This window comes from Trichechus manatus, unplaced genomic scaffold, assembly GCF_000243295.1.
Source record: "Trichechus manatus latirostris isolate Lorelei unplaced genomic scaffold, TriManLat1.0 scaffold00093, whole genome shotgun sequence".
NCBI classification, from domain to species: Eukaryota; Metazoa; Chordata; class Mammalia; order Sirenia; family Trichechidae; genus Trichechus; species Trichechus manatus.
The window spans coordinates 128970-156875 of NW_004444029.1; the positions used below are offsets into that span (position 1 = coordinate 128970).

Genomic DNA, 27906 nt, shown 5'->3' on the forward strand with positions numbered 1-27906 from the left:
CTTTTGGGTCAATCACTAGCCATGGGAACTGCCCAAACCAAGCTCTCTGAATTGAACGGGGTCTGTATGTCCTCCTCACTGGCTTAGGTCCATCTACTTCTACTTCACAAATGCTGGGTCTGCAGTAGGAGGCACATGTTTCCACAGAAGGAGCTGGAGGCAATGCAGATTCCACAGTCGAGGCTTGTGTGACTACCTCTCTTACTGCTACCATCTTCTTTTTCCCTTTGGAGAAAACCGTGGTTCGTTTTGCTGCCCAGAACTCTGCAGGGCCAGAACGGTCTCCTATCAGCTAAGATACCCAATCAATTCAATAAGTACCCTTTAGCCAAAGCAGAGAACATGAATTTGATCCATCTTTCCAATGATCATTAGAGCTTCTGTTTAAACCCTTCCCCATTATTATCTATGAAAGGCAATCTGGTTCCCCATCCTGATCCTTGTGGGTTCTTTTCTAGCCTCCCCTTCTCTATCCTTACAGCTACCTCAGCAGACACCAGAAGCTAAGTTTAACTAACTACCCATGGCCATAGATGCTATTGGATAAACAGCGGTTCATCCTGGAAAGAAGGGAGGTATAGGAATATATACAGTAGCTACTAACCAGTAAGTTATTGAGATACGCTAAGCAACTACTTCTCACAGACCAATAGTGTTGTCACTAAAAACCCAAGGAGGAGGGCAGAAAGGAGGAGCAGCCACTCACAGACCTGTGGCTCTCCTGCTTCCTCCTAACCACAGTGTCCACCACATGCCACTCTCGTCAGCTTTGCCAGAGCCCCTGTGGCACTTCTGCTTATCAGAGGATCTTATTGTTTCTATACTGTCCCAGCTTCCAGGCTACTCTGCACTCAGACGGTAGGGTTAGTGTCTTAGTCATCGCTGTATACCTAGGGCCTAGTACAGGGCCTGGCACACAACAGGTGCAGGCTATGCATAGCGGAACCTATGCTGTGTGAGCTTCCATAGTGACATGGGGCCCCTGCATATGACTTTCAGAACTCAGTAGGGCCAGACTCACCTGGAGGATGACCTTTCCCCCACTTGGGCCCTCTGGGGTCCTTGATCCAGGGCGCAGCTCTACGTTCCAGCTTGGAGATCAAGTCTGGCTTGGCAGCAGCAGGCCCTATAACAAGAGTGGAAAGTTGCACTGATGTAACTGCTGGGAACCGCCAAGTCAAGCAGCCCACCTCACACTCTACACGGTACCTACAACACTCAGGAATGGCCCCTGGGCTCTACCTCTTTATGAAATCTATTCACTCAGGGCAGGCTGGAAGCATACCCATCTAGGTGCCAACTTGTTCTTCAAACCCGAAGAGGCAGTCAGATTGAAGTGTATCCCCTCGCCAGGATGAACAGCATGCTTAGCTCCACGTGCCAGCCATGGGAGCCCCGAGCCAGCTAAACACGTTTAGAGGAGAAGAGGGAAATAGAAGAAACACAGACGGTAAAACAGAAGAGGAAAGACGACAGGGATGACAAAGCCATACCAAAAGGAGAAGAGAGCCCGTGCAACTGTCCATGAGCTCACCCCTCACAGCACCGCAGTGGCCCTCCATGTAGGGGGCTCCCTACACAGCTGCTTAATACTATCTGCCACCTGCAGTGAAACCTGAGGTCTGACTGTCTTCGGGTGAAGCACTGCCCTTTATTTAAAATATGGGTATTCTTAGAGATGCACAAAAAAAATTGCATCCTTCATTGAAAACAAAATCCACTGACATCTACTTAGATGCTTTTGCATGTGTCTGTCTGTATAAACTTGCTTTGGAAGATACACAAGCAGCTGGTCTCTGGGGGGGCTTCTGGGGAGGAACCAGAAGTCAAGCTAAAAGGGAGACAACTTTTCACTATATACCTTTTGTACCATTCAAATATATTTACGTGTGTGTGTGCATACACATCCACAGATTTACTAATAAAGATAGATCTAAATAATTATTAAAGTATGGTAGATTGAACACATATGCTTCCTAAGACATTTCCTTCCTCTAAAATGACAGCAAAGGAATAATAATAATAAAAAGAAGCATAAGCCCAAAAGAAATACTGGGCTAGAAATGTTAACATGTTTTTGGAAGAAAGAAAAAGAGATAAAAAGAGAGAGTAGAGCTAACTGAGCTGAACACCAAATGCCTGCAGAGGGGGATAACACGGAGAATTAAGTTAAGACCACAGAATCCCAGACTCAGAAAATGGAGGTAGTGGGCGCTGTGGAAGGTGGTGGGTAAGAAAAGGGGTGTAAACAGGGACTGAGTCAAAGTCTGCACAGAGAGACCAGTTAGACCCATGGGTCCTCTCACCTACTCCATGCAATCCTGGGAGGAGAAGAAAGATGTATCCTACCAAAAAAAATTTAACCAGAAAGGTCCCCGGCCCTGGGACACTGGGTATAGTGAAAGGGGAAGGAGAAGTATTGTACTGAAAACAGAGATTAAGTAAAAGCATATATACTGAAAGGTGCATGACTCAGTTCCAAGGATGCTGCAGGCAGGCTAATTCCTCCGAGCAGAAGTCTGGAAGAGTCTTCTTGGAAAAAATGATTGGTCATCCTTGCCCTCCCCTAAAAGAAAGATCTACGGATACTGACTTTTGCGGACCTTTCAGTGAAATGTCCGGGTTCATGATTGACCACTCTAAAGTAAACCTGTGAGACCCAGCCATGCACACAGAGCTTCCAACCCATTTTTAGGGCATTACTCTTATATATGAATGAACTTACAGACATTTATATTAAAAAGGCTTCCAGCATAAAAGACATATGAATACAAGTGGGGAGAAAGGATTGGAAGAAATAGAGATATTGCAGGGAGCAAAATAAAACTTTTAAAAGCTATAATTATTAGTCCCAGAGAGAAAAGTCATGATATTCGTCCATGAAAGGAGCAATGAGAGCTTTTGGAAATTTTGAAATATGTTAGAAGAAATAAAAAGTTAAATAGAATTATTAGAAAATAAAATTGAGGAAATCTCTAAGCGAGTAGAATAAAAATGATAAAAGCAGAAAATAGGACAAAAAGAAAAGAAAGAAGTCCAATATTTAACTAGGACTAGACAGGAGTTTCTGGAAGAAAGAACAGAAAAAAATGTGGAAAAATCATAAAGAAATAATACAAGAATACTGCCTAGAACTGGAGTTTCGACATGGAAGGGCCCACTAGATGCCCAACACAAAAGATGGAAAGAACACTCACATCAAGGTGCATCTTTAGAAATTTCAAAACAGTGGAATAGAACTTTAAAAGCTCCAGAGTGGAAAAAATAGGTTGTGTTAAAAGATTCAGGAGTAAAAACGGTCTTAGACTTCTCAACAGCACCATTAAAACGCTTTCAAAATTCTGAGGAAAATTATTTCCAACCTAGAATTCTATACACAGCCAAAGTATCAATGAACTGTGAGAGTATAAGGGCATTTTCAGATATGTAGTCTTTAAAAAATTTCTTCCCATGCACCCTTTCCTAGGAAGCTACTGAAAGATGTGCTCCACCAAAATATAAACCATGAAAGAAGAGACAGATTTAGGAAATGAAGGACAGACAAAAGGAGGTCTATAGCCACTCTGTGCAGCTAGTTACTAGAATACTAGAGAGTTACTGGAGAGTTACTAGAGAGTACTAGGGAGTTACCAGAGAGAGCAGGGAAATGCAAGACTCAAGGAGGAAAGTGTCCAGGAAAAGAATGAAACTGATAGAAAATGGTTTATTTGACCATGTGGAAAATACTATTCAGGGAGTCTCACAATTCCACTGGAGAGTTGGGGGAAGAATAAGTGATAGTACAGAAAAGTAACAAAATAAAAAATGAGAAAAATTTTCAATCCCAGGAAAAACATTCCTACAACAAAAGAAGTGTCATAATATACCACTTTACTCAACAGTGAGTTAACACACAGCCATAATTAGGCAAATACTTTATATTGATTCAACAAAAAAAGTGTGCAATACCTATTCTGAGAGGATAGAGAAAAGAGAAGTGGGAGCTTTGGGTGATGTAAGAGGGTCATATATTCATCTTCCACAGTAGGAATCAATAGATGATATCTAAAATTAATAAATCAGGAATAGCAATAAACATATGCAGCAGGATATTAAAACATGATTCTTTGTTTTGGCCGAAGGCCCAAGAAAATAGGTGCCAACTATCACACATTCCAAAGCTAGACTACCTCTAAGCATGACTTAGAAAGAAGATGGCTAAAAAGCTGGTGTTGTAACCTAAGCCCTCACCCACTAACAGGGAATGAAAGAGCTAGAAGATGTTTCTGGAAAGAGTTGTCAGTGTACTGTGAGACCCCCACCACTTCAAGGAGACCGACCTTTCTGGCATCCTGACCTGCATTCCCTGGAGTCTGCATTCCCTGGAGTCTAGATATCTGATACTATACAGGACTGGGCATTTTTTCCCTAGTTTTTTTTTTTTTATAAACTCCAACTGTTTACATTTTGCCCCATTTTCTTTATAATGCTCATACGTGCTCTCATGCATTGCACATAGTTATCATGCCTCTTACCATGCCAGTCACCGTCCAGGTGATTGCAACTCATGGGGACCCCATGTGTCAGAGCAGAACTGCGATCTATAGAATTTTCAATTGCTGATTTTTCAGAAGCAGATTGCCAGGCCTTTCTTCTGAGGTACCTCTGGGTAGACCCAAAACTCCAACCTTTCCATTAGCAATTAGGAGCACAGTTTTACTCTGACACACATGGAGTTACCATGAGTAGAAATCAATCTGATGGCAACTGGTACCGGTATATGTCCATATATATTATTATCTATTTATCCATATAATTTTTAAACCATTTGATAATAAATTGTTTTCAAACTCCTACACCCCTAAATACTTCAGTGTGTATTACCCAAGAAAAAAGACATTCTCTTATGACAAAGTCTTCTTCTCAAGAACACAACGTCTTCTTCCCAAGCTGAAAGAACTGAAGAAAAAATTCAAGCCTCAAGTTGCAGTATTGAACGATTCTATGCACAAAATACTGAATGACACAGGAAGCATCAAAATAAGATGGAAGGAGAAAATAGAAAGTCTCAATAGACCCATAACAAGTGAAGAGATCAAATCAGTGATTAGAAACCTCCCACCCAAAATGTCCCAGACCAGATGGCTTCATTGGGGAATTCTACCAAACATTAGAGAAGAATTGACACCAATACTGTTTAAACTCTTCCGAAAGATAGAGAAGAAAGGAATACTCCCTAATTCATTCTATGAAGCAAACATAACCCTGATACTGAAACCAGACAAAGATGTCACAAAAAAAAGAAAACTACAGGCCAATATCTCTCATGAATATAGATGCAAAAATCCTCAATAAAATACTAGCAAATAAAATCCAACAGCATATTAAAGTCATACACCCTAACTAAGTGGGATTTATTCCAGGAACACAGGGATGGTTGAACATTAGAAAATCAATCAACGTAATACACCACACACCACATCAATAGAACAGAGGAAAAGAACCACATGATCATCTCTATGCATGCAGAAAAAAGCATTTGATAATATCCAACACCCCTTCTTGATGAAAACCCTAAAGAAGATTGGAATAGAAGGGAAATTCCTCAATATGATTCAGGGCATATACGAAAAGCCAAGAGCCAACATTATACTTAATGGAGAAAGACTGAGAACTTTCCCCTTGAAATTGGGAACAAGAAAAGGGTACCCACTCTCACCACTTCTATTCAATATCATATTAGAAGTCCTAGCCAGAGAAATAAGACAAGAAAAAGAAATAAAAGATATCCATATTGGAAAAGAAGAAGTAAAATTATCTCTATTTGCAGATGATATGATCTTACACATAGAAAATCCCAAAGAGTCCACAAGAAAACTTCTGGAGCTAACTGAGGAATTTAGCAAAGTTGCAGGGTACAAGGTCAACAAACAAAAATCAGTTGGGTTTCTATACACCAGCAATGAGAAATACGAAAGAGAAATTAGAGAAACAATTCCATTTACGACCGCATCTAAGAGAGTAAAATACCTACGAATAAGTCTAATCAGGGGCGTGAAGGCCTTATACAATAAAAACTATAAAACACTGCTGACAGAGATTAAAGGAGACTTAAAGAAATGGAAAGATGTTCCATGTTCATGGATTAGAAGACTTAATATTGTGAAGATGTCAATGCTACCCCAAAACGATCTACAGATTCAATGCAATCCCAATCAAAATTCCAACAGCCTTCTTTACAGAAATAGAAAAACCAATCCTCAACTTTATATGGAATGGCAAGAGGTTCTGAACAGCTAAAACAATGATGAAAGAGAAGATCATATTAGGAGGACTCACATTTCCTGATTTTAAAAAGTACCATACAGCTATAGTACTCAAAACATCTTGGTACTGGTATAACAATAGACACACAGACCAATGGAATAGAATTAAGAGTCCAGAAATAAACCCACACATCTATGATCAACTGATTTTTGACAAGGGTGCTAAGTCCTTTCAACGGGGAAAGAAGAGTCTCTTCCATAAATGGTGCTGGGAAAACTGGATTTCCACATACAGAAAAATGAAATGCGATCCATGCCTCACATCATACACAAAAACAAATTCAAAATGGATTAAACTTCTAAATGTGCAAATTAAAGCCATAAAATCCTTAAAAGAACAAGCAAGGGCAACACTGTCAGGCCTAGAGTTCAACAATGGATTATCTAATAACAAAAGCACAAACAGCAAAAGACAAAATAAGTAAACGGGACCTCATAAAAATTGAAAACTTTTATTCATCAAAAGAGTTTACAAAAAAAGAGAAAATACAAGCTATCGACTGGGAGAATATCTTTGGAAACCATATACCCGACAAGAATCTAATAACCAAAATAAATATACTTTGACAACTTAACAACAAAAAGACATAACCCAATCACAAAATGGGTAAAGGACTTGAATAGACATTTCACCAAAGAGAACACTGAAATGGCCACCAAACACATGAAAGGATGCTGCATCATTAGCCATGAGAGAGATGCAAATCAAAACCACAATGAGATAACATTTCATTCCCACTAGGATGGCTAAGATTTCAAAAACAAAAAACAAAAAACACATACATACACAAAATATAACAAATGTTGGCGAGGATGTGGGGAATTGGAACACTTATCCATTGCTGGTGGAATGCAAAATGGTATGGCCGATGTGGAAAACAGTGTGGCGGTTCCTCAAAAAACTAAAAATAGAATTACCATATGACCCAGCAATTCCACTCCTAGGTGTATATCCAAAAGACTTGAAAGCAGATACTCAGAAAGACATTTGTAACCAATGTCCACTGCAGCACTATTCACAAAAGCCAAAAAGTGGAAACCTAAATGCCCATCAATAGATGAAAGGACAAACAAAATGGAATACTACTTAACCAGTAGGAGAAATGAAGTCTTGATACATGCTACAATATGGATGGAGCTTGAAGACATTATGCTGAGTGAAATAAGCCAATCACAAAAGGACATACATTGTATGACCTCACTTACATAAAAAGACAAGAAAAGGCAAATGTATAGAGACCAAAGTTTACTAGTGGTTACCAGGGGTAGGAGGGAGGGGGAAAATAGGTTTTAGCAGTGATGAAAAAATCACATTGATTAAGAGTATTGCATAGCCGATTACTGTAATTGCTGTCAGTAAGTTGTACACCTGTAAAAAGCTGAATTAGCAAACGTTGTGTGATAGATTTATTTACAATGACATAAATAAATAAATAAAAGAGTAGCTGCTGAGGCTGCTTATGTACAACCAAACACCTCATGGGATTTGGTTTGTTGGTTTGGAGGTTTAGGGTCATAGCTTCATGGGACATCCCAGTTAATTGGCCTAATAATGTGTTTAGTGCCTCTGTTCTACCTCCTAGTTCACTGCCTGGGGTCTTAAAAGCTTGCAAGCAGCCATCAAGGCACAACAATTGGTCTCTACTCACCTGGAGCAACAGAGGAAGAAGGAGAATCAGGAATAAGAGGATATGGAATGTGTGGCTAATGGCCTCCATGAACAACTGCCTCCTTTGCCATGATACCAGAAGAACTGGATGGTGCCTGGCTACCATTACTGAATACTTTGATCAAAGATTTCATAGAAGAATCCTGATCAAAAGAATGGAAATGCGAACAGAATTTCAAATTTTCGTGGACTCTAGACTTTCCGGAGTGATGGAGGGTGGATGAACCCCTGAAACTACTGCCCTCAGATAACCGTTAAACCTTAAACCAAAAATGTCCTCCGAGATAATTTTAAAACCAAACAGCAGTTTAGCTTAACTAGTAAAAAAGGCCTGCCTTGAGCATTATGCTCTTTTAAGAACCATCTATATGGGATCAAATTGACAACAGCCACTCAAAAGACCAGACAGGATCCTTAGGGGGCATTGAGTTTATGTTAATGAGGGAGGAACAACTCAGAAAAGGAGGGTGAGAATGGTTGCACAACTCTCAGAAGGTAACTGATGTCACTAAATTGTACGCGTAGAAACTGGTGAATTGGTGTATATTTTGCTGTGTATACTCTCAACAACAACAAAAAAGTAAATAAAATTTAGAAAGAAAAAAAAAGATGAAAGGAATACACAGAGTCACTGTACCAAAAAGAATTGGTTGACATTCAACCATTTCAAGAGGCAGCATATGCTCAACAAACGATGGTACTGAAAGAAGAAGTCCAAGCTACACTGAAGGCACTGGTGAAAAACAAGGCTCCAGGAATTGACAGAACACCGATTGAGATGTTCCACCACATGAATGCAACGCATAGTGCGCAGTCATCTATGCCCTGAAATTTGGAAGACAGCTACCTGGCCGACCCATTAGAAGAGATCCATATTTGTACCCATTCCAAAGAAAGGTTATCCAACAGAACAAAGAAATTATCGAACAATATCATTAATATCACTGCAAGTAAAATTATACTGAAGATAATTAAAAAATGGTTGCAGCAATACAACAGGGAACTGCAGAAATTCAAGCCCAATTCAGAAGGGGATGTGGAATAAGCGATATCATTGCTGATGTCAGATGAATCTTGGCTGAAAGCAGAGAATACCAGAGAGATGTTCCCCTGTGTTTTACTGACTATGCAAAGGCATTCAGCTATATGGGTCATAACAAATTATGAATAACACTGTGAAGAATGGAAATTCCAGAATACCTAATTGTGCTCATGAAGATCACGTACATAGACCAAGAGGCAGTCATTCAAACAGAACAAGGGGATACTACATGGTTTACAATCAGGAAAGGTGTATGTCAGGGTTGTATCCTTTCACCATACTTATTCAATCTGTATGCTGAGCAAATAATCCAAGAAGTTGTACTATATGAAAAAGGCGGCATCAGGACTGGAGGAAGACTCATTAGCGATCTTTATTATGCAGAGGACACAACCTTGCTTGCTGAAAGCGAACAAGACTTGAAGCACTTAACTGATGAAGATCAACAGACTACAGCCTTTGGTACGAATTACACCTCAACATTTAAAAAAAAATCCTCACAACTGGACCAATAAGCAACATCATGATAAACGGAGAAATGATCAAAGTTGTTAAGGATTTCATTTTACTTGGATCCACAATCAACGCCCATGGATGCAGCAGTCAAGAAATCAAATGACATATTGCATTGGGCAAATCTGCTGCAAAAGACCTCTGTCTTAGACTAGGTTCTCTAGAGAAGCAAAACCAGTAAAGCGTATAAATATATATAAAGAGAGATTTATATCAAGGAAATGGCTCACGCGGTTGTCGAGGCTGTAATGTCCCAAGTCTGTGGGTCAGGATACAGGCTTCTCCTGATTCACACAGCCCTAGGAGCTGGTGAATCCAAGATCGGCAGGTTGGAGAGCAGGGCTGTTTCTCACAGGCTGTGAAGATCGACGAATCCCAAGATCGGCAGGCAAGACCGCAGGTAAGTTGCTAGCTCAAGTTCCAAGAACCGGAAGTCAGACAAACGGGAGCCAGCTGCAGGACCCAGAAAGAGCAAATGTGCCTGAGCCCTGCCAGAACATCCACCCACACTTGATGAAGGCCACACAACCAAGGAAACTCCCCTTCAACTGACTGCTACTCACAGAAGATCCCACCATGGGGGTGATCATACATTGAATCTCAACAGGGAAGTGACCACAACATCATACGACTGCCAAAACACTGAGAATCATGGCCCAGCCAAGTTGACACACAATCTTAACCATCACAACCTCTTTAAAGTGTTAAAAAGCAAAGTGTCACTTTCAGGACTAAGGTGCACCTGACCTAAGCCATGGCGTTTTTAATCACCTCAGATGTATAAGAAAGCTGGACAATGAATAAGAAAAACCGAAGAATTGATGCCTTTGAATTATGGTGTTGGCGAAGAATATTGAATATACCATGGACTGCCAGATGAACAAATCTGTCTTGGAAGAAGTACAGCCAGAATACTCCTTAGAAGCAAGGACAGCGAGACTTCATCTCAAGTACTTTGCATACTTATCAGGAGGGACCAGTTCCTGGGGAAGGACATCATGCTTGGTAAAGAAGAGGGTCAGCAAAAAAGAGGAAGACCCTCAGTGAGATGGACTGACACAGTTGCTGCAATAATGGGCTCAAACAGCAGCGATTTGTGAGGATGGCGCAGGACCATGTAGTGTTTTGTTCTGTTGTACACAGGGTCACTATGAATTGGAACCGACTTAGGTGGTAGGAATAATTCTAAGACGAGTACCAACAGCCCTTGTATAATCTCTCGTTCTTTGAGTATGGGTAGACTCTGTGAACATGATTATGTTGTTATATGGCAAAAGCAAGATTATCTCGGTGGGCCTGACCTAATCACATAAGCCTACTTTGCTCAGTAGTAAATAATACATAGCCATGTTAGGCAAATACTTTATATTGATTTAACAACAACCACAACAAAAAGTGTGATATACCTGTCTTATGAGTGCATCCTATTGAATTTCACTCTTTCAAAAATAACATTTACAGTCCTGTGTCACTTAATGTCCAAGAATGCTCTGTGAAGTAAGACGTTATATGATTTGGATGTGGTGTGAATACCCTATAATGGATGAAGGTGCTTTCACTTCCAGAATAAGGAGGTTACGTCCATATTAAAAATTTGCTGGGGCAAATAACCTCCCACCATAATTAGTTTACCTAAGGTTTCAACAAATTCTTCTGCTGCCTTCGCATCAGCACTCACAGACTCACCATTCATTTTCACATTATGCAGCAAAAAAAGTTGTTTGAAATGCTTGAATCACCCAGAGCTAACACTAAACTCGATATTGTAGTCTGATCCTGCTTTTTTCTTTAAGCATCTTGAACAAGCTATGTGCCTTGCAGTGACTGTCCATGTGCTGGGAGGGCTTCACTTTTGTGTTTGGTCCTCAATCCATGTCATTAGCAATTTCTCCATATCTGACATAGGTCCCTCTCACATTTTCGTTAGCTTTGTAGCTTTCAGTGAAGCCAATCCTTTAATAGCTTGGAGAATTTTCTCTTTGTTTTTGAGCACTGTTGTGATTGTCAAACGTGACATGCCTAAATCCGCTACATCCCATTCTCCAGTCGGGATTTCTGAACTCTGTTATAACCTTACGGAACCATGGATGTATATGTGGTTGGACATTGCCCAAACAGATGTTATGTGGCACATGACTGTACATATGTTATTTAGAAATATGGGGACAAATTACTAGCAGAAACAACTAAGAGATTTTGGGGAGGAGGATTAAGCAACAGAGAGAGAAGGGATGGGAATTGCATTTCTGATTTTAAATCTTACTATAACTACTTTGCCAAAAAAAAAAGCACAATTATGAAGAAATAATTTCTAAACAAAGCAAAGAGGGAACAGAGGATCCCCAAATCCATCCTCTTCTCCTTAAACTCCCACTGGCCCCAGAAGTCCTGTATACCTCTTTGAAGCTGTGGCCTAAGTGTTGTCAAAACCTCTTCCTTCTGTTGCCTTCAGAACAAGTGAGACCGAGTGAATTGTCAAACAGATTTTTCTATGCCTTAATAGTGGAAAAAGTATTAAGGGGATATAACTATAGCAAGTACATATATACATACACACACGCACACTGACATCTACAATCCATAAAAATCCGTAACAATATTTGGCTTACAAAGTGCAGATTTCTAATTCATCCATGATAATTTCATCCCAAGGCGGGCAGGCTCGAGCCCACAATGTAAGTTCAGAGGTGGCCACTTTGGCCCCTTGCCTTGGTTTCTCTCCCTTGCTCCTGTTCTGCCCCTACTTGGAGGCCATAATCACATGATCTGCCACACAGAAGTGGGCCTCCTAGGGTTACCCACATGTTCCCTATAGTGGAATGTCCATTTCTATTACTGAAAAATATGAGTTTCTTAACAGCTGAATGTCACTGAGTTTTCCAGATGCTTCTTTTGGGGAAGCAAGAGACCTCATCAAATATGGCCAAAGTCGGAAACCAGAGTCTAAAGTATGGGAATAAAAGAATAGCCAAAAACTCTGAGGAGTGGGAAATAAAATAGTTCTAAATGAGCGCGTCCACAAAAGGCTGAAATAGAAAAGCATGGAACAAAACAAAACACTTTCCCCTTTTCTCCAAAATCAAAACGATTGTTTTCTACAAATTCAGCAATATTGACAAGTGAGGCTAAGAAGGGTATAAGGCGACACGGATATAACCTGGAAAAGTACATCTGTTGATGTGCTTCAATGACTAGGCAATTTAACCACTAAACACTGACAAAAATCAAATATTAAATTCACTGTATCAAGCTGAGACTGTCTTTTGAAAAAGAAATACAATAATTACAAAATTTAAAATAACAAGCCTACCTGCTGTGAACTCTGATAAGACGCAATGCGAGAGCCAGTAAGTAAGTGGCAGAAAACGTATTGCAATGAAGACTGACCACTATGCTGAGTCTGGCCAAGGTACCTGATCCCCCCAAGGCAGCCCATGTCACCTCTCTCCACCTGGGTCCTCACTGAGGTGGAGAGAAATGATAATGGCCTAAATAGAAAGCCTGGAAGAACAAAGACCAAACTATTAACCCCTGTTAACAGTGGACTGAGGAAGAAGAGGAATAAGTGTGGAGACTTTTTTTTAACTTTATTCTTATACTGTTTGAATTTTTAAACACTCTTACATGTGGTACCATTATTATTTTAATAGCACATGACTAGCACAAATCTTGAAAAGAAAAAGAGACCAATCAATAATAAGTAAATACAATAAATATAAAGGAGGAATTCTATCCGATTCCAGGGCATGCTCGATGGGCAGAAGAGTAAGAATTCTGGTTTAGCCATTTACTGGCTAAATGACTTGGACTCTGGGCTGGCTTCCTCATCTGAAAATAAAGACACAGCTATCTTGCAGGTTTGGCTTGAGAATTAGAGAGCACATATGCAAAACACTCAACAGACACTCAGTAGATGCTCTGTGAACAGCAAAGCCACTGCTGTCATTCCCAGATGGAAGAATTTAAAAAAAAAAAAAAAAAAAAGAGAAAGAAGATTCCTATAACACCTAGTATAAGCAGATCACAGTATTTTAAGATAAAATACAAGAAATGTTAAGAAACAGATTTTTTTTTAAGGCTAACAGAACTTCTCTTGTCTGCAAAAATAATGACTGAGGTTTTCATTTTCAAAAATTGAGTTACTCCAAGGAGAAGTTCTATTTGCAAAAAATTAAAATAATGCAAAATAATATTTAGCTTTCAACTCTGAAAGCATTTGCCTCAGGGGAATAAAGTATGGAAGATAAAAAAACCAGACAAGGCAAAAATAAATTTAGAGACTCGATGCTGCATTTCAGCACTGGTTTATATCTCAATCATCAGTTTGATGCCCTTTAAAAGATCACTGGGCATACAAACCATTCACATAGGTCCAGGCGACATTCTCAAGACTCCTTAAAATTCTTTTATATCTCAAATGTAAAAATTTCTTTAAAGTGAGGGACAGTTAAAGGAAAATAGCAAGAGACCTAGTTAAAGTACTTAAAAGAAATCACACACATGCAATTCTGTTTCTAGACGCAGATGCCCACGTTAATCTCACGGACAGTTGACAGGACAAGCTTCATCCTCTACAGAGCCTTCCCTGATTCTTTTTCCCAACCTTCAAGCAAAATCAATCACTCTTTCTCTGATTTTTTTTCCATCCAAACAAAACTTAATCAAAACTGAGCTGTATTTTAATTTATCCTGGTTAGCTAAGATTTCCCACTTCCTAATTTATGTAAAGTGAAAAGAAAATAATAAAATGTTTATACCATGTTCTGTCAAAACACAAAACTTGAAGCAGCAAGTTATAAGCTGAACAATCCAAGTCAGTCATAGATGTGGGAGCAGCATCATTTCTGTGCTGACTGTGATCACTGTCACCCCGGCTATCCACCCATGCCCCAGAAGTGAAAGTGTATCAGGGCTGGTGATAACCCTAAAGGAAGAACAAACTCAGGTGCACAGGTGAGTGCATATGTACTTTTTAAGATCAACAGCCCCTTCTTCTTCACTGCTTTTAAACGCAGTAGGTGGCACTCATGCCCTATGAATACACACTTCTTAAAGATGCCCAGGACCTGATTACAAAATCTGTTACCAGAAAAAATTTCTGAAGGTTTGGGGAGCCGTTTAAAAATTATGACAATGATAAAAATAAATACATAAGTCAAAACTATGTAAACACATAACATTTATCTTAGCTATGCATTAAAGGACAGTGTAAGCAAGGATTTTACATAAATTAGTCGTAAATGTTCCTATGTCTTATTCTGTAGATGTCATGAGGCAGACAGCTGCTGGAATTCCAGTTTACACAGGATCTGTTCAGTGAGGTTTCTGTTACAATGTATGTCAGTCCAATCAATAAGCAAAAGCTTTTTAAGATGAAAAGTTGTAAATCAAACACTTACGCTCATCAAAAGACTTCACCAAAAGAGTAAAAAGACAACCTACAGACTGGGAAAAAAATTTTGGCTATGACATATCCAATCAGGGTCTAATCTCTAAAATCTACAAGGTACTGAAAAACCTCAACAGCAAAAAGGCAAATAACCCAATTAAAAAAATGGGCGAAAGGATATGAACAGACACTTCACCAAAGAAGACATGCAGGCAGCTACCAGATACATGAGGAAATGCTCATGGATCATTAGCCATTAGAGAAATGCAAATCAAAACTACAATGAGATACCATCTCACCCCAATATGGCTAGCATTAATCCAAAAAACACAAAATAATAAATGTTGGAGAGATTGTGGAGAGACTGGGACACTTAAACACTGCTGGTGGGAATGGAGAATGGTACAACCACTTTGGAAATCGATTTGGCGCTTCCTTAAAAAGCTAGAAATAGAAGTACCATACGGTCCAGCAATCCCACTCCTTGGAATATACCCTAGAGAAATAAGAGCTGTCACACGAATAGATAAATGCACACCCATGTTCGCTGGAGCACGGTTCACAATAGTAAACAGCTGGAAACAACCTAGGTGCCCATCAACAGATGAATGGATAAACAAATTACAGTATATACACACAATGGAATACTACACAACGATAACAATGAGGAATCTGGAGGGTATTATGCTGAGTGAATTTAGTTAGTCACAGAAGAACAAATATTGTATGAGACCACTATTATAAGAACTCAAGAAAAGGTTTAAACACAGAAGAAAATATTCTTTGATGGTTATGAGGGTGGGGAGGAGGTGAATGGGGAATTCACTAACAAGATAGTAGACAAGAATTACCTTAGGTGAAGGGATGGACAACACACAATACAGGGGAAGTCAGCACATCTGGACTAAACCAAAAGCTAAGAAGTTTCCTGAACACAACTAAATACTTTGAGATACAGAGTAGCAGGGGCAGGGGTCTGGGGACCATGGTTTCAGGGGACATCTATGTCAATAGGCAAAACAAAGTTTATTAAGAAAATGTTCTGCATCCCACTTTGGTGAGTGGCATCTGAGGTCTTAAAAGCTTGCAAGCGGCCATCTAAGATGCATCAATTGGTCCTAACCCACCAGGAGCAAAGGAGAATGAAGAACACCAAAGACTCAAGGAAAATATAAGCCCAAGAGACAAAAGGGCCACATAAACCAGAGACTCCATCAGCCTGAGACCAAAAGAACTAGATGGTGTCCAGCTACCACCAATGACCACCCTGACGGGGAACACAACAAAGTCCCTGACCGAGCAGGAGAAAAGTGTGGTGCAGAACTCAAATTCACGTAAAAAGACCAGACTTAATGGTCTGACTAAGACTACAGGAACCCCCGAAGACATGGCCCCCAAACTCTCTGTTAACCCAGAACTAAAACTATTCCCGAAGCCAACTCTTCAGACAAAGATTACACTGGACTATAAAACATACAATAATACTCATGAAGAGTGTTCTTCTTAGTTCAAGCAGATACACGAGACTAAACGGGCAGCTCCTGATTGGAGGCGGCATGAGAAGGTAGAAAGGGATAGGAGCTGGTTGAATGGACACGGAAAACCCGGGGTGGAAAGGGGGAGTGTGCTGTCACGTTATACAGTTGCAACTAGGGTCACAGAACAATATGTGTATAAAGTTCTGTATGAGAAATTAACTTGAGCTTTTACCTAAAGCACAATTAAAGAAAAAAAAAAAGATGAAAAGTTGTCTTTCCATCTTGGTAAGAGCCCAGGCTGCGTGAGAACCACAGGTATCTGATAGTAAAGGGGTCAAAGAGAAGAAAAAGGAACAGATGCAGGAGATGAGAGCACCATTCTGAGAAGGTAACAGAAACCATCACCTTCATAATTTTCCAGTGTCCAAACCCAGTGACACCACACCAAGACGCCCAGCAGACAGAGCAGCCTCGGCCGGAATAGCACAGGGTGGAGGGCCTATGGCCAAGGCCCCTTTCTGCCTCAGTGACTTTATTCATGCTGGCCCCTCCCGCAGCCAAGTCTAGATATTCCCTGTCCACCTGGTTTTAAATGCAGCTAAAACCTATCAGACTCTGTAAACCCTCCTGAACCCTCCCTCCAGCCCCCATCAAGATGAAATCACCCTTCTGTATTCCCGGGGTACTTTCCCAGCCTCTTGTATAGAACTTGTGCTATTTTATAGTTTCTTATTAAAGTGTCTGTCTCTCCACAGACCTGCTAGCCCTTTGAAAGCAGAGACCTTGCCTCATCATGCCATCGGGCACATGGTAGGCACTCAATACATGTTTGGTGGAAGACAGATGGATGGATGGATGCATGGATGGACGGACAGGGATAAAGAAGAGCTTCCCAAAGCAGGGAGAGGCCTGAGGTATGAAAGGTATGCTAACTCTCTGCTTATGAGCAGGAAGAAGGCGGAAATGGGAGGATGACCAGCAGCCACGGCTGCCCTGTGGGCGTCCCCTGTCAAATGATGGTGGGGACAGATGTCCCGTGAATCTTTACCCAGTGATGCCAACAGCTCATAATTCATCCGCATCACGTCTCTGTACAGTTCCTTCTGCTGCTTGTCTAGCAAGCCCCACTCCTCCCGGGTGAAATATACCGCCACATCCTCAAACACCACAGGCAGCTCCTCAAACACCACAGGAACCTCCTCAAGGAGCCCCTCTTCAGAAGGGTCCTGCAACAAAGAGCATCAGTCACTCAGTGTGCCTTTGAAGCTAACCAGCGCAACACCCGGGGTCCTCTTCAGTCATTTCACCAGGAGGCCCAGATGTGCTGTAAGGAATCGACTTAACCATCTAAAGTCAAAGAACCAAGTTCACGAGGCCCAGAATTAGCAGGTGAAAACCAAATGCATCTCGGGAAGACCCTGGAGGCCCCTGGGAGGAAATAACACACATGGAACGCACAGGTGTCTCAGCAGGTCGCATGGCTGCACCTTTCTTTTACAGTCCTACGAGGGGGGCCTGCTGCTCAGCCACAACTGCCAAGGTGACTATCCATGTCTCAGATCTCCTGCTAAGGCTTCCGAACAGGATGGGAAGGAAGAAGTAGTCATAAAGAACAGTACTTAAATTCAGTAATAAACGGCTAGAACTGTTTATTAGCTAACTTCTCATACTTTTAAATAACAGGTACGTGTCATTTTTCTGGTTTCTGGAAAAATTTGAGCTTACTAACGTTAGCTCATCCCTTATGTTAGTATGAGGAACCTCTCAGTTATTCTAATTGGAATCCTGGAGGGGGTACTACAAATGATTTGTAAGGAGTAAACTCCTACTTACATGGAATAATTGAGAAATGGGGAAGGTTCAAAAATTCCAGTTAATATAGCGTCCTTACAGGCTAGCTTCTCAAACAACTACATAATTATAAAACAAACCTACAGTGAAACTCATGTGTCTTAGGATTCAACAGCGCTGCAGGGTGTGCAAGAAAGCACTGGAGCAGCAGTGAGGGCTCTGACAGTAGGTCCTGGCTTCACCACAGAGCTCTGGACTCTGGACAAGTCACTTTCCCCCAATCCTCGCTTTCTTCCCACAAGACAGGCTCAGAGACACTTGCTCTACCAGCATTACAGCAGCATTAGAAATGTTATGTAAAACAACGTGCATGAGAAATCTCTGCAATGTTTAAAAGTACTACATGATTGCAAAGTTAAAATTAATAGGAAAAAAAACTGATTATTTAAGATAAAAAAGATCTGGCTATTTGAGCTCTGTGGTTGTTTTCAATTCTGGACAAAGATTATTGTTCTGTTCTTAAGTGTTCCCTTTATATCAGAAGTTAGAATGCTCAGTCCCACAAATGATGTTTTCTTATCTGCAAAAAGGAGATGATGATAATAGGGCTGTTGTCTTAATTAAGTCACACATGTAAAGCACTTAAAACAACATCTAGTACCTAATTAGCATGTTAGCTTATAATAACATTATACCGTTATAATGCAGTCATCATGATGCGATATATGCTGTTCTCAGCACGGAATCCTTCCTGTAAGATACAGCAGCCGTCATAAACATATTACCTGACTGAAGCATTCGGCAGAGTCATCAAATAAAATGTCAATGTTTGAGGACGTGTGGATGTCATCAGTGACTTCTTTTTGCCTCAACTCTGAGATGCAATCTAGATACAATGCAGCATACCCCAGCTCAGCTCTAGAGCTTGGCAAGAGCCCGGCCACATTGTCATAGTCTCCCAGAGGCCCAGGAAGGTATGACATGGGATAATCCACAGGGAACAGGTGTGCTGGGCTGGTCAGCACCTCTCCAGGTGTATCTGTGACGCTCTGGTAATGGGCTGCCCACACAGGGTCCCTTGCAGCCAAGGCACTGACACAGAACAGGTGAGCTTTGCTCTTGGCGTGGTATTTGAGAGTCTCCACCTTGAACGGTCCTGTATAACCTTCTATTAACCTTGACCGTTTGTCCCTGACACATGGGTATTCTCGGCAAGCAGAGCAAAACAGAGCCGTCTGCTCCTCATTCATGACCAACCACGGAAACTGTGCAAACCATGACTTCTGGATAGACCGGGGCTTCACTGGCCGTGTGCTCTCTCCTGCGCAATCGACCTCCATGTTGCCGCTCTCTGCACAGAAGTGGGAAAGACAGGCTTTCTTCTGGGTGGCAGGCACAGTCCAGTCTCTTGGGCTGCATCATACACATCTATTTCTTCCGTGTAGCCCATCTTGTTTTTTCCTTTAGAGAAAAGGGGCAAATGGAGTTAGAGCCATTGAAACTCATGGAGGCTCTCAGGCATATCCAATATGAAAGCTGCAAATCACATAGTCAAAAGTGACGCAGCCTCTACTTAAATGCTCTCCTTTCAGTCTCCCCAACTTCCCAGGCCTACTTTACCTAATCCAGCAGAAAATCAAACAGGCTTTAAGTAAACCTTTTTTTGTAATTTCAAGGACAGACACACCAGGCAAAAAGGAGGTCTTTGCAGTTTGATCTATGCAACCCAAGATAGTGGCACAATCTTTGAGGATTCAAAACTCATTTATGGATGAGAACATGGAAGCAACAGAACATGGAATTAAAAAAGGTATGAAGCCACAAAATATAACTCCTTACTCATCAGGAATCCCCTTCTCCAGATCCCTGAAAGAGGCATCTGCGTTTTGCTTAAGTCCCTTCAGGGAAAGAGCTACCTATCTCCCAGGGTGGAGTCTGGTCCCTAGATCATTTACTTCAGCTGCAATCCACCCTTTAGTAACTTCTACCCAGTGGCTGATCCAGCCTTCACGAGAAACAAATCTAATCCCTCCCTCACACCATAGCCTTCAAAGAGGTGAAAACTCTCACACCCTCTCTGGGAGTTTTCTTCTTCAAGCTAATCTTGATGTTTCTTTATTCACTCCTTAGCTGGAACTCAGCTTACACAACTCGATTTTGCTCCTTAGAGTTGTTCCTCATGCATCAGCATAAGTTCACATGCCCAGAGGCCAAGGACTTATTATTTGTTACAGGTTAGCAGACCAGTCTACAAAATTGTAACTAACTTCAAGAGCACAAAGCTGTCAATAAAGGGTCATCAGACTCAAAATTAAGAGCCAAGCAAGGAAAAACAAAACAAACGAGTATCTGTGATACTTTAAATTAGAGTCACAAAGATATCTGGGGCTCCTGTGGTCTGTCCGGGATAGATCCCAAAGGACAGCAAGCCTCTGTGAGTCACTTCACACAGGGTCTTACTCCTCTGCCTCACTTCTCTCCCACAGTGGGGGCTGGGCTGGCTCAGCCATCCTACACAATGACAGGTGCCCCTGGCCTGGCTCTAGCTAAGAGAAGCTATCAAGAGAAGCTTACCAAAGGAGGCAGAAAGGATAAAGCCCCAGAACTTGGCAGACAGCTATTCATTCATTCAGTGATTACTATGTAACTACTATGTGCCAGGGACTGTTCTAGGTGCCAGGAATCCAGAAATAAATAAGACAAAGTCATGACCTCATATGATATTATAATCATATCATATTATGTTCACAGTACGCAATTATAAATAAGAACGTAATTTTAGGTAGAGATAAAATAAAGGGAGTGAAGAAGCTGCAGAACGACGGTAGGGGAGGTGTGTGTATTTCTGATAAGGTGACAGTTGGGGGAAGAATCGCACTAGTTGTGCTAGTTGGGAGAGAATGAGACAGGAGTCCTGGTGACCAGCTTCCCATCTGGCTCTCCAGCGAAGTCCCTCCTCCACACAGGTCCACACTTACTTGGGTGACAATTCAGGAGATTCCTCTGGCCCTGAATGTTTCCAAGCCATGGCTCTGCCCCTCGCTCAAGCTTATAGAACAGCTCTGGGTTGGCAATCGTCGGTCCTGCTCCAGGAACAGAGAAGAGCACTATGAGGTCCTGGCTCCAGGTCGAAACATCAGGGACAGATCTGTCTGTCACACCCTCAAGGAATTGTAAGGTAATGGGTTAAAGGTGAGAGCAGGAATCTCAATGGTTTAGAGCAGTAGTTTAGAAACTCAGATACCCACGAGGCCCCTGAGAGAAGGAGGACCTGGTAGAAACAATGAAGGGCACAGCAAGAGGCTCTGTGTCCCCCTTCAAGGCTAAAAAGGTATGAAAAATGTTGGTTCAGAACAGAGGCTCCCAAACTCAAACGCTTGGAGGAGCCAGACGGGTAGGCAACATACGAGGCTGGGGGCAGGGAGACTATAATTGAGGCACTTAGGCCTGTGTACAGGGGCCACTCAGCCCCAGGAGACAGCGACCACCTGAATGCTGGCTCAGCACTGCCAGATCTCCCCACTGCTCAACAGACACCAGGAATCCGTATTTTTTATGTGAAAACTCCCAACGTTTAAATAGTGACAACTTATTCAAATATTTTTAAGAAGCCCAACAAAACCAGTGAAAACCAAAATAAGCAAATGAACAAATAAATCTGTGGGCCAAATCTGGCTCCTAAGCTGCCCCTGTCCAACTTCTGGCTTAGAAGAACCAATGATTTTCAGACCTTTTTCATCAGGCACAGGAAGAAGACTCAACCCAGCTACAACCTCTCCACCCACAAAGAGCTGGGATTGTTGCTCTCAAAACCCTAGACAGTGACCAAGATGAAAACAGAAAAGAAAAGCATGGTAGATATTCATCAAACTGAAATCCCAAAATAGTACACATGCATGTACATACTTCTGAGATACAATTACCTCTGTCCTTGGTGCAGAAAGTCTACCCATATAAGCAGAGAGAAGAGGATATTCAGAAACATAGAATGGATTAAAAATACGTACATTTGTTTAAAAAAAAAAAAGGGTTTTATGTCATTAAATCTCCACAACAACTCTATGAGGAAATTAAGGCTTAAAAAGGGCTTGGCTAAAGTCAAACAAGTATTAAGTATTAGGACTGAGATTGACTCCTGATTCCCAAACTCCAAATCTGATGCTCTTTCCACCAGTTAACTGCCTCTGGTGCTCTTCAGGCACCCGACACAAAATTTACTCCAATTCCCAGAGCCACAGGCAGGGCCTTCCCACTTGGTGCCCTTGAACATCCTGAGGCACCCAGGAGACAGACCTCCAGGTCTAGACTTGACATGTTGGATTTCCCCACCTCTCTTGGCCAATTTATGGGCGAGAAGTGAAAGGACAGTGTAAGAATTCATGTGCATTAGGTCAGATATGGGATTGAGCAGACGGGTAGTGCAAAGATGCCTAGAAAAAAGACAGGGTCCCAGGAAATTCTCATGTATGTCCTGGCCTGGCTAAGATTCACAGTGGTGCGGAGTGAACATAGCCAGTGGTGTCACTAGCTTGTCAGAACCACAGATCTCCTTCTGCTGCTGACTTAGCAGCATCCATTCCTCCTGAAGCAAATACACTGTGACGTCATCAAAAGTCACAGGAGCCTGAAAGGAAAAACCACACCTTCTAAGCAGCAACTTCTTCCTTAGGCGCATCTTCCACACCAGTGTTAACGACTGCCTGAGGGCACCCATACTAGAGGAATATATCAGAATTGGGGGGTCAGTCTACATACATGACCTACACACCTCATCTCTCTTGCCCCTGAGTGCAAACCACAGTGTGAAGGAGACTCATTCTTCTGGGAAGTGCTACACACTGAAACAAAACAGTCATAAAGAAGGCTGACAACCAGAGTTTAAGAATTGCATAATCCTTTCCCTGGATGTTCTCACCTGTCTTCCCCCAGGACCCATTACTTCTCAACCAGTGCTCTCAACAACAATTTATAACACATTCTCTTGCATAATCTTGAACATGGTAAATCGTTATCTAGGAGGACGTATCTGTTTCCAGAAATAGTCAGAAGTCATTTAGAGCTATGTTTGTGAATGAAGTCAATGATCAAATAGGCAAAGCTTTAGATCTGAGAACTACTACAAACAAGTGGGAGAAAAAGCAGGGAGAGGTTTCAGAAAACTCTTTGGGGAGTTCTGGATTAAGACGGCAGACTGAACAAGTACATTTAATTTTGTTCCCTCCCAAGAATTTAAAAGAGTTCACCAAAAAAACTCCAAAAATCCCAAAACAAAAAACCCACAATGATGGGGACCACAAGAGAGGAGACAAATAAGAATACAATTTTGGAAAATGCAAAGCAGATAAGAAGTAGTAACTGAGCTGATCCAAGAAAATCGAACCCCAAACTGGCTGTGGGCAAAGCTGAGAAACAACCCAATTTATACCACTCGATCCTCAAGAGGCTTGGGATCTGGCAGCACCAGAAACCTCTGGCCTTGGGTGAAGGCAGATGGGCTAAAATAATGAGAACTGGGGAAAGCTGCTCCCTAACAAATGCCTACCCAGTCCCCCTACAGGGAGGCTCCTAGTCGACAAGCCCCTCCCTCGTGCTGAGAACTGCCAGCTAGATGTTAGGTCTTCTACAGATCAAACAACTGGACCACCAGACATCTGAGGAAAGGTTCTAACAGGGTCATACCAGACGGGGGTAGGGTGGAACTGAAGAAATGGAAGTGAGGCAGGGAGAAGGAAACTTAAAAACCAAAAAACTACCATTAATAGTATCAGATAGGTAAGCTATTGCAGCCATAAAATAAAAAGTTATAAAAGAAATAACCAGAAAATGAAATAGTCAAAATACATTTCTCTGCTTATCCTTTTTAATTTTGTATCATAAAAATCTATCACCTGGTAAAAGAAATAAAAAATAAAATTATAAGCAAATAAATAAATTCTCCACTCCAAAGAAAAACAACATTTTGGGAAATGGCAGCATCTTTGGAGTAAGTATAAACTCCAGGTGACAAAACTGTAGGAACAATATTCATTTCCATTTATAAGTTCTAATATGTTTAAAATTGCTTTGTAACTTCATACTTAAATTTCAGGCACGTGAGATACCTATTCTAACTTCAGAAGTAGAAGTTTCTTGAAAAAAAAAACATAGATAACTCCTATTAGTTGTTATTGAGTTGTAAATTTAGAAAATAATTTGAGTATTTTTCTTATGATGAGTCAATACGTGTTCACTGCAGAAAATTTAGATAATAGAAATAAGCAGAAAAGAGAGCAGGTTAAGATCACCCATAATCCCTTCATTCAAAGAGAATTACTATTTACATTTGGTATAGAACCTTCCAGCCTTTTGTGTACATATATGTAAAAATGAAAAGTTTTTAAAAACAAAATGAATTGTACTGCCAAATGTATATAACTTAAACAAATATTTGCTCTAAGAATGTATTCCTAAGCAAAATGTGATTGTATTACCAAAAACCTACTGGAGGATGGGCTCCACTAAACAAGGCAGTAAAACAGGAAAGGAGTACACCCAAGATCCAGAAAAAGAAGATCTAACAGGTGCAGGAGGTGAAGAGAATCTCCAAGATGATACTGAAGGGGAATCCCAAGATAACTGTTGTACACCAGGCCTAGAGGGCAACCTGTTCAGATGGAGGCTGCTTAAAAACTTTGTGACCGAGGACAATGCAGGGCTCCCTAGTCATACCCACTCTTTCCTCCAGGGTGAACAGGTGGGCATAATGAAAACCAGTAGACCCACTGCTTTAGCCTATGAGCTCCACAATGATGAACATGGCTAGGGCTGTATACTAAGAAGTGTCTCCTGACAAGAGTGATTACACTAATACTGGTACCTCTCTTTGAACCAATATCATGGCAAGAACCTTCTGATTCCAGTTGAGTGCAATGTAAAGGAAATACAAATCTGCTTGAATAAAAGGAATCTCTGGATGTTCTTGGAAGAAGTACAGCCAGAATGCTCCTTACAAGCAACGATGGTGAGACTTTGTCTCATGTACTTTGGACATGTTATCAGAAGGAATCAGTCCCTGGAGGACATCATGCTTAAAAAAGTAGGGGGTCAGCAAAAAAGAGGAAGATCCTCAAGAGATGAATTGACACAGTGGCTGCACAATGAGCTCAAACACAGCAACAACTGTGAGGATGGCGCAGGACCGGGCAGCGTTTTGTTCTGTTGTACGCAGAGTCACTGTGAGTCGGAACTGACTTGATGGCACCTAACAACAACAAATAGATGTTCTATTTAATAGTTCCTACTGTCTACAGGGTAAAACTCTGACTTCATAGCCCAGCATCAAAGTCCCCTCAATCAGAATCTAACCCATCTTCTCAACCTCAGCTCAATTTCGTGCTCCACCTGGAATCTCTACTCCAACCAGGTAAGGATAATTGCAGTCACTCAACATATTTTGTACCTTTCCTCCCTCTACACACTCGATCTTTAAATCCTCTGATTCTCCCCATTTCCCTCCACCTACTTACAGTCTACCAAGCTGACTTCGTGATGTGATGACTTTTTATAGTGATAAGGCCACGGAAGAAAACAGATCAGGGTAATGGAGTAAACAGTAATGGGGAAGAGTCTTTGACCTCTACCCATTATTCTGCCAGTGACTCATAAGACACCCCACACTCAATCAAATGGCCCAAGATTGTTTTCAGTTCACAAATATCACTAAAAAGAAAAAAACAAAACAAAACAAAACTCAAACCCATTGCTTTTGAGTTGTTTCAACTTACAGTGACCCTACAGGACGCAGCAGAACTGCCCCACAGGATTTCCAAGGAGCAGCTGGTGGATTCAAACTGCCAACCTTTTGGTTAGCAGCCAACCTCTAAACCACTGTGCCACCAGAGCTCCATATATCACTACATACCAGCAAATGAGGGTTCTATTTGATAGACCAAGCCACTACTTCAAGTGGGCTCCCAGTCTCCCATCTATGAGCCAAAAATCGATATTCAGAATGGAGTCATTCCATCCAGGTCTTAATTATCATCACTGCCTTGCAACACATCTTACACCACCAGTTTGTTCTGCGATCACTTTATTTATCTTTGGATAACGTTCGCATGTCCCAAGTTAGACAACTCACACACTTGGGAAGGGTGAAAACCTTTATGATACACTCTGCAATCAAGATTAGAATCAAGGGTGCAATTTCCAGTCACCAGGATTTACAATTAGTGGCTGGGCCTGAAAACAACATCAAATTTCTTCTTTACCTCCCAAACTGTTCGTATTTCTCTCCTCTTCCATTAAAGGCTAAGAAAGCCTAGAACTGAACAGAATAGCTTGAAAATTGATTTCAAATCATTCTCAGAAGTAGAAAGGCCAAAGTTTGCCCATCTAATTCTCAATGCCAATTTTTTATAATCCTTCTTCCCCACTACATTTTGCTCTCCCTCATCCAAAATCAGATTCGATCTAAACTAATCTGGGGATATTACTGAGGATGAGGGCCATTTGCTTTACTTTTTGTATCCCCCAGAGTGCTTAACATGAGGTTGGCACAAAAGTCAACTTCAATCTTTCTTTAGTTAGGCTCTGTGGAGCTTCATTGTCTCGGACTGTGAGCTTTGCAGGTTGTTTTGTTTGGACAATGCATCACTGTGGCTTGTGGTGGGGAAGGAGGTTGGAGCAAGGAATAATTTCCTTTGTAATTCAGAGTCCTTCCCAGTCTTTCTAGGAAAAACTACAGCAGCAAAATCCTCTCATTATCCTTTTCCTCTTTTGTTTGTGGGCTATCCCGTCCAGGTTTTTCCAAATCACTTAAGTGAAAACTGCATGAGGACTCCTTCAGGAAAGTTGTTGTGTGCCCTGGAGTCATAGTGACCCTAGGGCAGAGTAGAACTGCCCCATAGGGCTTTCTAGGCTATAGTCTTCACAGGAGTAGATTGCCAAGTCTTTTCTCCCGTAGAGTGGCTCGCAACCACCGACCTCTCAGTTAGCAGCCTAGTGCTTTAACCACTGAGGCACCACAGCTCCTTCTTGAGGAAAGTGGTCGTTTCATATTTATCCCGGTACTGCCAGCATCTAGCTCAATGTAAATCACAGGCCACAAATGTTTATAAAATAAACAATTTCATTGAAAAAGAGGGACTCAATAAGCACTCCAAAATGTTTGTTGAGGGAATTACCTCTGTGCCAAAGAAAGAACAATCCTCAAGCATTGGCAGCAAAGAACATCCAGAAAGCTCTTAGTCCCAAGAGGCTGACACTGTCTCCAAGTCACGTGCTTAAAACCACGTTGGTTGGCTGAGACTGCCTCCGTGCTCTAGCAATCCTGTCAAATCCACTTAACCTCCAAGCATTTTCCACCTTTTCCTCCAACTGAAAGCCTCTCGCCCAAAGCCTGAAACAAATTTTTTGAATATGCATCTAAGCAATGCCCTGATACTCCATGAAGCTAGAAACAGAAAGTCGGCAAAACATATGCCAGATGCCCTATTTTTCTTTTCAATCCTTTCTTGGGAAATGGGTACAAGGCAGGTCCAAGCCCTCACCCTGCCTAAGTGATCCCTACCTCTTGGCTCCCACTGGCATCCTATCCAGCCTCAAAGCCTTAAAGCAAGCGGGGCCTCTTCATAAAGCCACGGTGGTGTGGGGAAACAGGACGCACTCACATCACTATACTTAGCGGGTCACCCACCCCAGCATCACGAGAGCAGCCACTTGCCAAGGAAGGTACGGCC

The 27906-nt window shown here is 41.5% G+C and overlaps 1 protein-coding gene across 1 annotated transcript; it reads right to left on the reverse strand.

The window, feature by feature from the left end:
* Positions 1–99: 99 nt before the first annotated feature.
* Positions 100–27906, reverse strand: LOC101350407 (zinc finger protein 862). The gene is made up of 6 exons (XM_023736911.1): positions 27838–27906; positions 21166–21270; positions 18973–19648; positions 17445–17622; positions 1022–1126; positions 100–119 (listed from the first exon to the last, which is right to left on the reverse strand). Exons 3-6 carry the CDS (start codon positions 19525–19527, stop codon positions 100–102), a joined length of 858 nt encoding a protein of 285 aa, XP_023592679.1. The 5' UTR covers positions 19528–19648; positions 21166–21270; positions 27838–27906.

Excerpts from the sequence above, each read along its gene's own strand:
- LOC101350407 (XM_023736911.1), bottom strand. The coding sequence starts at position 19,527 with ATGGAGGTCGATTGCGCAGGAGAGAGCACACGGCCAGTGAAGCCCCGG. Across the intron at positions 17,623-18,972 it reads CTGCCGAATGCTTCAGTCAG|GACCCTTCTGAAGAGGGGCT; the intron begins GTAATATGTTTA and ends TCTTTGTTGCAG. Across the intron at positions 1,127-17,444 it reads TGAGCTGTTGGCATCACTGG|GGCCTGCTGCTGCCAAGCCA; the intron begins GTAAAGATTCAC and ends CTCTTGTTATAG.